The sequence below is a fragment of the Monodelphis domestica genome, chromosome 3, assembly GCF_027887165.1.
Source record: "Monodelphis domestica isolate mMonDom1 chromosome 3, mMonDom1.pri, whole genome shotgun sequence".
Classification (NCBI taxonomy): domain Eukaryota; kingdom Metazoa; phylum Chordata; class Mammalia; order Didelphimorphia; family Didelphidae; genus Monodelphis; species Monodelphis domestica.
This window is the reverse complement of record NC_077229.1, coordinates 46446095-46458916: the sequence shown is the minus strand read 5'-3', so window position 1 is coordinate 46458916 and position 12822 is coordinate 46446095. Positions and strand designations below refer to the sequence as shown.

The 12822-nt window shown below is 41.4% G+C and overlaps 1 protein-coding gene across 1 annotated transcript in view; it reads right to left on the bottom strand.

The window, feature by feature from the left end:
• Nucleotides 1-10423: 10423 nt before the first annotated feature.
• Nucleotides 10424-12822, bottom strand: part of LRRC43 (leucine rich repeat containing 43) — a 32529-nt gene continuing 30130 nt past the window's right edge. The window contains exon 12 of the mRNA XM_056821811.1: nucleotides 10424-10837. Coding sequence (XP_056677789.1) covers nucleotides 10713-10837 — 125 coding nt within the window. The 3' untranslated portion in view covers nucleotides 10424-10712. The remainder of the gene's footprint in view (nucleotides 10838-12822) is intronic.

The window sequence follows — 12822 nt, the reverse complement described above, 5'->3', positions numbered from 1 at the left end:
AAGTCCCTCAGAATTGTCCTCTCATTGCATAGTTCCCTGCAATGTTTCAACTGAACTCAATGGAACTAAACTTGGAGTTCACTTGGGCCACCTTATTTTAAAGGTAGCTCCTGCCTCTGGGGGCAGATCTTTCCTTCCATTTCTCTGATTTCCTTTCAGGAATCTGCACTTCTGGGACTTACAGAGAGTTTAGACAACATATCTGAGTTAGAAAGGGATGATGGTGTTCAGTCATGTCCAATCCTTCATGACCCAATCTGGGGTTTTCTTGGCAGAGATTCTGGAGTGGTTTGCTATTTCCTTCTCCAACTCATTTTACAGATGAGGAAACTGAGGCAAATAGGGTGATGTGACTTGCCCAGGGTCATACAGCTAGCATCTGAGACCAAATTTGAACTTAGGTCTTTCTGACTCCATACTTACTTCACCACCTAGTTATCTTAGGTATCCCTGGTCCCATAATAATTCTTTATTTGGGTATTTTTGTTTACTCATTTTTCTAGCTTTACTTCACAAACTGGAACTTTTTATTAGGGGTGGGCTCTAGGTTCTTCTAGGAGGAACGCTGGGACATTGTTTAGTCCAGAACTTTCTTTTCTAAGGTCCTGCTGCTGCTTCCTCTAGGTGTTGGGTTGTGGTTTTCCTGGATCTCCAGAAGGAAGACAAGAAAGGAAGAATGGCACCAGGTAGGAAATAGCTTTCAATGCCATTTGTATTTGATTCTAGAGGAAATGGGAAGTCACTGAGGGTTACTGTATAGTGGTGCGTGACAGGCAGACCTGCACTGAAGGAGAATTACTTTGGTAACTGTGCGCAGCATGGATTGGAGTGGAGAGAGACTTGAGACAGGAAGACTAGTTGGAAATGGTTTGAGTCATCTAAAAGACATGGAGGGAAATGCTCTAGAGATATACTAATAAGAGCCATTCCCCAAGAGATAAGTGGCCAAAGGATATAAACAGGAAAGTGTCAAGAGAAGAAAATGAAACTGTCAACAATTAAATGTAAAATAGTCCAAATCCCTATATTAAGAAGAATACAGATAGAAACAATTCCAAGGTTTTACCTCACCTTTCAGGTTGGCAAAGATGGAAAATGTCCATTGCTGGAGGCATTTTGGAAAGATGGTCAGACTAAGACATCGTGGGCTGAAAGGTGAAGGAATTCAATCATTCTAGATGGTAATTCGGTACTACACCCCCCAAATCAACCAATCAATCGTTTGTCCTTTTCAACTCAAGCACTTCAAAAGAGACAAAAGACGGAAGGAAACCATATGTACAAACAGATTAATAACAACCTTTTGGTAGTAGCTAAGAATGGGACATTTTATTTTTTATTATTTACTTATTAAAAAATATTTTCCTATGGTGACATGATTCATGTTGTCTCCCTCCCCCCTTGCCTCCTCACTCCCTGACAAGGAATTCTACTGGGTTATACATGTGTTATCACTCAATACTTATTTCCATATTATTAATTTTTATAATCTTTTAAAACCAAACCCTCAAATCACCTGCCCATCTAATCAAGTAATAAATCATATGTTTTTCTTCTGGGTTTCTCCTCCCACAGTTCTTTCTCAGGATGTGGATGGCATCTTTCTCATAAGTCCCTCAGAATTGTCCTGGATCACTGCATTGCTGTTAGTACAGAAGTCCATTACATTTGATTGTACCGCAGTGTATCCAACTCTGTGTACAATGTTCTCCTGGTTTTGCTCCTTTCACTCTGCATCAATTTCTGGAGGTCCTTCCAGTTCACATGGAATCCCTCCAGTTCATTATTCCTTTGAGCAAAATAGTATTCCATCACCAACAGATACCACAATTTGTTCAGCCATTCCCCAATTGAAGGGCATCCCCTAATTTTTCAATTTTTTGCCACCACAAAGAGCGCAGCTATGAATATTCTTGTACAAGTCTTTTTCCTTATTATCTTTTTGGGGTATAAATCTAGTAGTGGTATTGCTGGGTCAAAGGGCAGACAGTCTTTTAAAGCCCTTTGGGCATACAGTGATCCCTCACCTATCATGGGAGTAATATTCCAGAGACCTCTGTGATAGTTGAAAATCTGTGAAGTAATGGCAGTATATTTATTTTATTATTTATAGATATTTTAAGGCTTTGTAAACCCTGCCTACTCTCCTATAAATTTTTTCACACTCATTAATCTTTCCCACACTCTTAGAAACACTTCATATGCTTTTAAACACTTTCTGCAGCGCTTAGGTTCTCATTTGGGTGCCAAAGGGCTTGAAATAAACTGAAACTTTTAAAAAAGTTTCACAAAAACACAATGCTGCAGAGTGACACTATGTGTAGCGATCAGATGTTGCGTGTGAAGTGGACAAGGAGAGATGCTGAATGTATGGACACAGTGCAGGAGAGCAAACAGACTGATGCTACAGTCATTGAGCCAATCAGCTCCCAGGATACAAAACACAGTGCTGTGGTTGGGCACTTTTCATTCCATCAGCCAACAGTGTGCCTTATACAAGGGGTAGTGGCATACTGCATTTCCATTGTGTACAGTAAGATATTAATCTGAAAAATCCTATAATATAATAAAAACTCAACAATACAGAATTAGATATGTATATATTTTAAACCCACAATATAGTTAAGCCACAGTAAGTGAACCGTGATACAGCAAAGGATGCCTTCTGGAATGATTAGATCAATTCACACTCCACTAGCAATGCATTAGTGTCCCAATTTTGCCACAACTCCTCCAACATTTACTATTTTCCTTTACTGTCATATTGGCCAATTTTGCTAGGTGTGAGGTGGTACCTCAGAGTTGTTTTGGTTTTTATTTCTCAAATCAGGAGGGATTTAGAAAACTTTTTCATGTGCTTATTGATAGTTTTGATTTAATTCTGTGAAAACTGCCTGTTCATATCCCTTGACTATTTGTCAGCTGGGGAATGGCTTGTTTTCTTGTACAGTCAACTTAGTTCCTTATAAATTTGAGAAATTAGACCTTTGTCAGAGATTTTTATTATAAATTTTCCCCAGTTTGTTGTTTCCCTTCTAATTTTGGTTGCATTGGTTTTGTTTGTAAAAAAAAAAAACCAACTTTTTAATTTAATTGTAATAAAAATTACTCATTTTACATTTTGTAAATATTCTCTGTCTTTTGCTTGGTCTTAAATTCTTTCCTTTCCCATAGATCTGACAGGCATACTATTCTATGTTCCCCTAATTTACTTATAATTTCCCTCTTTATTTTTAAGTAATTTACCCATTCTGAATTTATCTCCATGTAGATGTTGATTTAAACCTAATCTCTGCTATACTGTTTTCCAGTTTTCACAGCAGTTTTTGTCAAATAGTGAGTTCTTGTCCCAAAAGCTGGGATCTTTGGATTTATCATAGACTATCTTGCTGAGGTCATTTACCCCAAGTCTTTCCCACTGATCCTCTTTTCTGTCTCTTAGCCAGTGCCATATTGTTTTGATGATCACTGCTTTATAGTATAGTTTGAGATCTGGTACTGCGAGGCCACCTTCCTTCACATTTTTTTTTTTCATTAGTTCCCTGGATATCCTTGATCTTTTGTTCTTCCAGAGGAACTTTGTTGTAATTTTTTCTAATTCTATAAAAAAGTTTTTGGATAGTTTGATAGGTATGGCATTGAATAAGTAAGTTAATTTAGATAGGATTGCCATTTTTATTATATTAGTTCATCCTACCCAGGAGCAATTAGTGTCTTTCCAATTATTTAGATCTAGTTTTATTTGTGTGAAAAGTGTTTTGTAGTTGTGTTCATAGGATTCCTGAGTTTTTCTGGGCAAATAGATTCCCAAATATTTTATATTGTCTAGAGTGATTTTAAATGGAGTTTCTCTTTCTAGCTCTTTTTTTTAAACCCCTTACTTTCTGTCTTAGAATCTATACTGTGTATTGGTTCCATGGCAGAAGAATGGTAAGGGCTAGGCAATGGGGGTTAAGTGATTTCCTCGGGGTCACACAGCTGGGAAGTATCTGAGGTCAGATTTGAACCTGGGACCTCCTGTCTGTAGGTTTGACTCTCCATCCACTGAACCACTCAGCTGCCCCCTCTCTTTCTAATTCTTGCTGCTGAGATGTGTTGGAGATAAATAGAAATGCTGATGACTTATAGGGGTCTATTTTGTATCCTGCAACTTTGCTAAAGTTGCTGATTATTTCCACTAGCTTTTTAGTTGATTCTCTAGGATTCTTTAAGTAGACCATCATATCATCTGCAAGTACAATGTTAAATAATAGAGGTGATAATGGGCGTCCTTGCTTCTCTCCTGATCTTAGTGTGAAGGCTTCTAGTTTATCCCCATTGTAGGTGATGTTTGCTGATGGTTTTAGATAGCTACTGCTTACTATTTTGAGGAGAGGCCCTTCTATTCCTGTACTTTCTAGAGTTTTCACTAGGAATCACTCTAGTATTTTGGGGCTGTGTTATCCTGAATTGCTATTCCTTTGCCTTGATGAAAGATCTTTTTGTTGCTATTTTGGTAGCCCTCTTTATTTCAGGTTGACAGAATCATAAGAGGCAAGGGAGAACATTTAAGAAAATAAATGCATTAAAGAATAAATTAGGAATAAAGGTAACTTAGAACTTAGAACTCTCAATACAGATTTTAAAAAACTCAATAGAATAGGAAAAAAACGAATCCATGATGGAAAGCCCCTAAGAAGAGAGAAATGAGCAGATTTAGAACATAAAAATATTAAAGTGGAGGAAAACCTGGTAAAAGGGGCAGCTGAGTGACCCAGTGGATGGGGATCCAAGCCTGAAGATGGGAGGGTTCTGATTTCAAATCTGACCTCAGACACTTCATAGCTGTGTGACCCTGGGCAAGTCACTGAACCCCCATAGCCTGCCTTGAAGGCAGAATGTGGGAAATGTTTGTTTGTTTGGGCTCTACCTTTAAAGTAAATATTCTTAGATTATTCCAAAAATGAATAATAAGGAAGTGGGTTTTGAGCTATAATACATGTATAATTCAGTGGAATTGCTTGTCAGCTCTGGGACAGGGGAGGGAAGAGGGGAGGGAGACAACATGAATCATTTAACCATGGAGAAAAAAAGTAAATTAAATTAAAAAGTAAATATTCTTTTGTAAAAAGCTATTCTCTTAAGTGGTTAAATGGAAGTGGGATAATTGGACCCCTGAAATTGGGAGAGTGGCAGCTAGGTGGCCCAGGGGATGGAACACTGGGGCTTGGAGTCAGGAAACCTCTCCATGAATCTCAGACATTTCCTAGCTGTGTAGCCCTGGACAAATCACTTCGCCCCATCTGCCTCAGTTTCCTCACCTGTAAAAATGAGGTGAAGAAGGAAATGGCCCACTCCTCCAATATCTTTGCCAAGAAAACCCCAAACGGGGTCAAGGGGAGTCAGACACAACTAAAAACAACTTCAGAACAATACAGTTGGGAGAATACAAGAGGTGGAAGAGTGAGAAACCCCCCCTGACGCCCAAGGATACTTCCCAGAGAACCCAAAGGGAGGTGCAAAATGTAACACTTGGACTTTAGGCAGTGTAGGCCAAAGAATCGCTTATACCAAACCCCCACCCTGTCATGTTAGCAGAATATTTGACTTGTAAATGCTTCTAGAAGAAGCAGAAATTCAAGAATGGAAAATAAGTACAAATACTGGGGAAAGAGTAAATGATGAAGTAAATGGCTCTCATGGTTCCAGATTGTGTAAATAAGGGTGAAAGACCAACGCAAGGGCTTCAAAAGGGGGAAAGAGAAGGATCATCAGCCATCAGCGAGGGCTTGACAGGGCCATTGAGTCAGGAAGGGAGCATCAGCTCCTCTAAACCCCCACAAGAGCACAGAAATGGAACCAGGCAGGTGGCCCTTGTTCTACAGGCTGAAACCAAGCCCGGCGGCTGCCACCGTTTCATGTGAACGAGAGACAGCTCTCAGCCCCTCACGGCCCTTCCTCTGTGCCTTTGTGGTCCCCTCTGGGTCCCCGCGCCGTATATGAAACATGTTGGCAGCTGCTGACACTGCTTTGTGCTTTGATGTTATTTTTGGTGCGTAGAGGTCTGGAAACAAAGGACAGACGTCTGGGCAAGTCGCTGGACTGGTCCAGAGCCTGGCATGGGGCTCCAGAGGCAGAAGCTGCCAGCTTAATGGCCACCCCCAGGAACACATGAGCCTGGCATGGCTGCCTGAACAGCTTTTTAAACCAGAGAATAAATAAGAAAAAAAAGAGAAATAAAACAAGAAGAAAGATCTAAAGCCACCATTCCCTGGGGTCAGTGTCCTTAGCCAGCCACACACCAACCCAGTGGGGTCTCCTGGGCTCCTTCGCCCCTTTCCCTCTTTCACTCTTCCTTCCTTCCTTCCTTCCTTCCTTCCTTCCTTCCTTCCTTCCTTCCTTCCTTCCTTCCTTCCTTCCTTCCTTCCTTCCTTCCTTCCTTCCTTCCTTCCTATCTCTCTCTTTCTTTTCTTTCTTTCCCTTCCTTCCTTCCTTCCTTCTCTCTCCCTTCCTTCCTATCTCTCTCTCTCTCTCTTCTTTCTTTCTTTCTTTCTTTCTTCTTCTTTCTTTCTTTCTTTCTTTCTTTCTTTCTTTCTTTCTTTCTTTCTTTCTTTTTCTTTCTTTCTCTTTCCTTCTCTTTCTCTCTCTCCCTTCCTTCCTTCCTTCCTTCCTTCTCTCCCTTCCTTCCTTCCTTCCTTCCTTCCTTCCTTCCTTCCTTCCCTTTCTTTTCTTTCTTTCCCTTCCTTCCTTCTCTCTCTCCCTCCCTCCCTTTCTTTCTCTTTCTTTCTCTTTCCTTCTCTTTCTTTCTCTCCCTTCCTTCCTTCCTTCCTTCCTTCCTTCCTTCCTTCCTTCCCTCTCTCCCTTCCTTCCTTCCTTCCTTCCTTCCTTCCTTCCTTCCTTCCTTCCTTCCCTCTCTCCCTTCCTTCCTTCCTTCCTTCCTATCTCTCTTTCTTTTCTTTCTTTCCCTTCCTTCCTTCTCTCTCTCCCTTCCTTCCTTCCTTCCTTCCTTCTCTTTCTTTTCTTTCTTTCCCTTCCTTCCTTCTCTCTCTCCCTCCCTCCCTTTCTTTCTTTTTCTTTCTTTCTCTTTCCTTCTCTTTCTTTCTCTCCCTTCCTTCCTTCCTTCCTTCCTTCCTTCCTTCCTTCCTTCCTTCCTTCCTTCCTTCTCTCCCTTCCTTCCTATCTCTCTTTCTTTTCTTTCTTTCCCTTCCTTCCTTCTCTCTCTCTCTCCCTTCCTTCCTTCTCTCCCTCCCTTCCTTCCTCTTTCTCTTTCTTTCTTTCTTTCTTTCTTTCTTTCTTTCTTTCTTTCTTTCTTTCTTTCTTTCTTTCTTTCTTTCTTTCTTTCTTTCTTTCTTTCTTTCTTTCTTTCTTCCTTTCTCTTTCCTTCTCTTTCTTTCTCTCCCTTCCTTCCTTCTCTCTCCCTTCCTTTCCTCCTTCCTTCCTTCTCTTCCCTTTCTCTCTCTCTCTCTTTCTTTCTTTCTTTCTTTCTTTCTTTCTTTCTTTCTTTCTTTCCTTCTCTTTCTTTCTCTCCCTTCCTTCCTTCCTTCTCTCTCCCTTCCTTTCCTCCTTCCTTCCTTCTCTTCCCTTTCTCTTTCTTTCTTTTTCTTCCTTCCTTCCTTCCTTCCTTCCTTCCTTCCTTCCTTCCTTCCTTCCTTTTTCTTTCTTCTTTCTCCCTTCCTTTCTCTTTCCTTCTCTTTCTCTCCCTTCCTTCCTTTCTTTTCTCTCTCCCTTCCTTCCTTTTCTCTCTCCCTTCCTTTCCTCCTTCCTTCCTATTCTTTCTTTCTTTCTTTCTTTCTTTCTTTCTTTCTTTCTTTCTTTCTTTCTTTCTTTCTTTCTTTCTTTCTTTCTTTCTTTCTTTCTTTCTTTCTTTCTTTCTTTCTTTCTTTCTTTCTTTCTTTCTTTCTTTCTTTCTTTCTTTTTCTTCCTTCTTTCCTCCCTCCCTTCTATCCTTCCTCCCTTCCTTCCCTCATCCCTCTTTCTTTCTTTCTTTTTCTTTCTCTCTCTCTCTCTCTCTCTCTCTCTCTCTCTCTCTCTCTCTCTTAAATATTTTATTTTCCCCTAATTCCACATAAAAATAATGTGAACATGTGTTTTGTAAAATTTTGAGTTCCAAATTCTCTCCTTCCCTTCCCCTCCCCATGAAAAATGATTTTATATGGATTATACACATGATCACACAGAACATTTCCATTTAGTCATGTTGTGGAAGAAGACATGCAAGGCAGCTAGGTAGGACAGGAGAGGGAGCTCCAGACCTGGAGTGAGGAGGACCTGAGTTCAAATCTAGTCTCAGATACTTCCTAGCTTTGTGACTCTGGGTAAGTCACTTAACCCTGATTGCCTAACCCTTGTTGCTTTTCTGTCTTAGAATTCACATTTTTTTAAAAAAGGAAAGCAAGCAAACCCCCAACAAACAAAAAACCACAAAGAAAATAAAATGAAAACTCATATGCTTTGATCTCCTTTCAGACTCCATCTGTTCTTTTTCTGGAGGTGGATGGAATCCTTCATCATGAGTCCTTTGGAGTTGTCTTGAATCATTTTATTGATGAGAAAAGCGAAGTCATTCCAAGATAATCACGGTGTACACTGTTCTGGTTCTGATCACTTCACTTTGCATCCAATGCACGTAAATCTTTCCTGGTTTTTTCATCATTCCGTAGAGCACAATAATCTTCCATCACATTTGTATTACAATTTGTTCAGCCATTCCCCAATTGATGGATATTCCCTCAGTTTCCAATTCTTTGCCACCACAAAAAGAGCTGCCATGAATATTTTGGAACACACGGGGCCTTTGCCCTTTATTTTGTTTTTAATCTCTTTGGGATTTCTGCATCAAAGGGTATGCCCGGTTTTATAGCCCTTTGGGCATAGCTCCTTATTGCTGTCCTGAAGGGATCAGTTCACAACTCCACCAACAATGCATTAGTGTCCCAATTTCCCCACGTTTGTCCCCTCCTGCATTTGTCATTTTCCTTTCCTGTCCTGCTAGCTGATGTGCCAGGTGCAAGGTGGAACCCGAGTTGTTTTCATGGGCATTTCTATAGTCAGTAGTGATTTAGAGCATGCTAGTTTTGATTCCTTCATCTACAAATTGCTGGTTCCTCTCCTTTGACCTTTTAGCAGTTGGGGAATGACTTGCATTCTTATTCACTTGACTCAGGGCTCTCTATATTTGAAAAATGTCAGTCACGCTTTCAAATGGGGTTTCCCCACCATACTATTCAGATCATATGGGGATATTTATTACAAATAGTGCAATTCCTGTTACATACATACCAGTTACAATGAAAACAACAATAAAACAGGTAAGACTGTTTAGGCAGCTGGGTGGCAGAGTGGATAGAGCTCCTGGCCTGGAATCAGGAAGACCTGAGTTCCAATTTAACCTCAGACACTCAGACTGGGCAAGTCCCCTAACCTCTGTTTGCTTCCATTTCACAGCTGTAAAATGGGAATAATTCTGGTACCTACCTGCCAGGGTTGTCTTGAGGATCAAATTAAAGTGCTTGGCCAGTACCTGGCACCTAGTGGGTGCTATTTATATACCAGCTATTTAAAGATAAAATTCAGCAGTGGGTAGGTGAACAAAAAGGATGCACAACCCTTCTGTGCAAGGAATGAGGTCCTCCCCTACCCCCAAGCCCTGAAGTGTGGCTAGCCCTTCCAGGATGGCTACTGCTCCCAGAGTTCTCTTTCCTTGTCCTGGCTCATTGCCCCTGTCACTCCTGGGGTGGCACAAATGAGCTGTGCGACATTTTTCTGATAACCCTTTGGTAACCTGCCAGCCTGCTGGGTCTGTGGCATGTGTGGGCCATTGCCTAGAGCCACGGGAATGATTCTCTGCTCCATGCCCATTGGATGGATCTTGGTCCTGTTAGTTAGGGAGGTTAATGACCAAAGAGGACCACCATGCTATGCCTATGCCCCCCTACTTCTTAGTCAAACTTATAGTTAACTGGGGGGGGGGGCAGCTAGGTGACTCAGTGAATTGAGAGCCAGGTCTAGAGTCAGGAGGTCCTGGGTTCAAATTTGACCTCAGATACTTCCTGGCTATGTGTGTCATATGTGGACAAGTCACTTAGCCCCCATTTCCTAGCCCTTCCTGCCTTTCTGCCTTAGAATCAATACACAGTATTGATTCTAGGAAGGAAGGTGAGGGTTAAAAAGAAATAGTGTTAGCTGCATTCAAAAGCAGTTACTGGGTGGCATGATGGCCCCAAAGGCAGAGAGGAGCGCTTGGGGACTGGTAACTGGCTGGGCAGGTGGGTCCAGAGATGCCTCTCTCTGCCCGCGTCCCGTCGTCGTCGTTGGAGTCTTCAAGGACAGGCTTGTTCTTTGGTTCCTCGATGCCTTCCGCCAAGCAACAGTCACCCTAAACCCTCCCAAAGACTCGAGGGGCGGTGAAGGAATAACGAAGGTCTTGGGCCAAACTACAACGGGCAGCGTGCTAAATCAGTCCTTTAATCCACTTAAGAGCAGGAAATCAGCTGACGGTTTGGCGACCGCTAGGCTCCCTTCTCCCTTCCCCACGGGATGTGCCCACCAGCTGCGGTGCCCCGGCCTCTCCCCCTCGCCAGACTCTTGTGCCTTGATTATGGGAGGCTGTCCTGGTTGGTGGGGGCCGCCGCTCCCCTGAAAGATTGCTGCTGAAACGGTAGCGACAACCAAACCAGTTAGTCAGACGTCTCTGACACCAAAGTGAAGAGGCATAAAGAACGGCTGGGGGAGCATTAGGAAGTGGGGCTCATGGCATCTGCGAGAGAACTGAAGTGACTCAGGTGGATTCGAATGTCCACTGTCATAGGATCTGGCTCATAATCTGGCTCCTCAAACAAGGCGATCTCTTTCTTTCTCTCTGAGAACAGAAGATAATCACGTTAGCCATAAATCGGGTGGCCTTTCCTTCCCACTGAATCCTCAACTGCCCCCTCCAAACCCATCAAGGGAAATGGCCATCATACACTCTCGCTCTAAGAAGTCCCCTTGGTCCATCTGGAGGGGACAAAATGAATGAAAACTATTAACCCAAGAGGTTGTACAGCCTGAAGACACAATCAGGTCAAGAAGGATTTAGAAGGAGGAACTGATGGCTCAATGGATACAGAGCCAGTCTTGGAGATGGCAGGTCCCGTGTTCAAATCTGACTTCAGAAACTTCCCAGCTATGTGACCCAGGTAAGTCATTTAACCCCCAGTGCCTAGCCCTTACTGTTCTTCCACCTTGGAACTGCTACACAGTATTGATTCTAAGACAAGAAGTAAGGGTTTAATTTAAAAAAAAAAGGTTCACATAGAATTAAAATAAGGGGATGAATTATTTAGACAAATGCAAAAATGATCTCAGCAATTCTGATCTCAGACAAGGGATATTGTAAATCCCTTAATAGTAAAAACAGATTGGATTGAAAGGGATAACCAGAGAAAACACTATTATTTCTACAGGCTCAAAGTTAACATCCATGCCCTGAATGGCATAGCATAAATATTTTTTTAAGGAAAAGATTAATTTACAGGGAGAAATTGTCCACAGAAGTATCATGGTTGAGGACCTTCAATGTACCCCTTTCAGAGTGAGACAAACCTTATATGTCTCTCCAATAAGGTGTCTCTGACAATGCATAGGTCAATGTTATTTGAGATTCAGTGAAAAGGGGACAGTTAAGGTGGCTCAGTGGGTAGAGGGCTGGGCCTTTGGAATATCATCTGGTGTCTGATAGATGCTATTCCTTTCCCCCTCTGATTCTACTGTATCTAGGGTTAAGGTTTAGGGAATCTTCTGAGAGTTTTAAAGAAATATCTCCAGTTGGTGTGCATACTATCATTGCTCTCCATTTACAAAGAAGATCCCTACCCACTAGATTCATTGGGGAATTTGGCATTAAAAGAAAAAAGTGTTCTACACTTAGAGGTCCAAGTGAAACCATTCTTGGTTCTAGATTTTTTACTTTTTGAGATCTTCCTGTCATACCCACAACTTCTATTGAACCCATTACTTTGCACTCCTCAGGGGATTTCTGCAACACAGATTTTGCAGCACCTGTGTCTAAGGGACAATCATACACTTTTTTTTCTTGTTTATTTTTAGGGTTACATGGGGTTCTGTGCTATTTTCCGGAGAATGGACAGGTATCACAGGAGCTAATACACTACACTAGGATCAGGAAAACTCAACACTTATTCCTGTTCTTCATTCTCTAATTTTTTCATTGATTTCTCCTGTACTAATTTCCCATGTTTTTAAAATCTCTTTGTCATTTTCATTAATTCTTATTCCACTGCCCATATTTCCTAGTCCATTTCTCCATATAATATATTTTCAACTGCACAGGTCTTGGCACACCTTCATAATGAAGTTGTACCTTTTTGCATATCAAGCTTTTGGGGATTCCCACTAGCTTCTTGGGAATATTTTGGATGAGCATCTGCTTTGATATATTCTTGTGTGGTATTCAGGTATGGTGCTTGTTGTGAATTATGGTAGCATCCAATATCAAAATAATTTGGGTAGTTTGGTCTCCCACACTGGAATGCATTATTGAATCCATTATAATTTCTACATCAATTTTGCCTGAATCCATTAAAGCAATTAAATCTATTGCCTCGGTTTCCCCTGGAGCTTTGTCCAAAGAATTGTCTCCTAAATCTGCACTCTCTCATGAGATGACCAGGTCTATTACAAAGAAAACATCTTTAAGGGGGGGGGGACAATGAGATGGTTCTAGAATTGAGCAGGAGGAGATTAACAAATGACGTTCTTTAAAAAGACCCAATCTTTTAATATCAGCATTTATATGGCTGGAAGCAATAGAATATTATAATTTTCAAAGAAATTAAGTTGAAG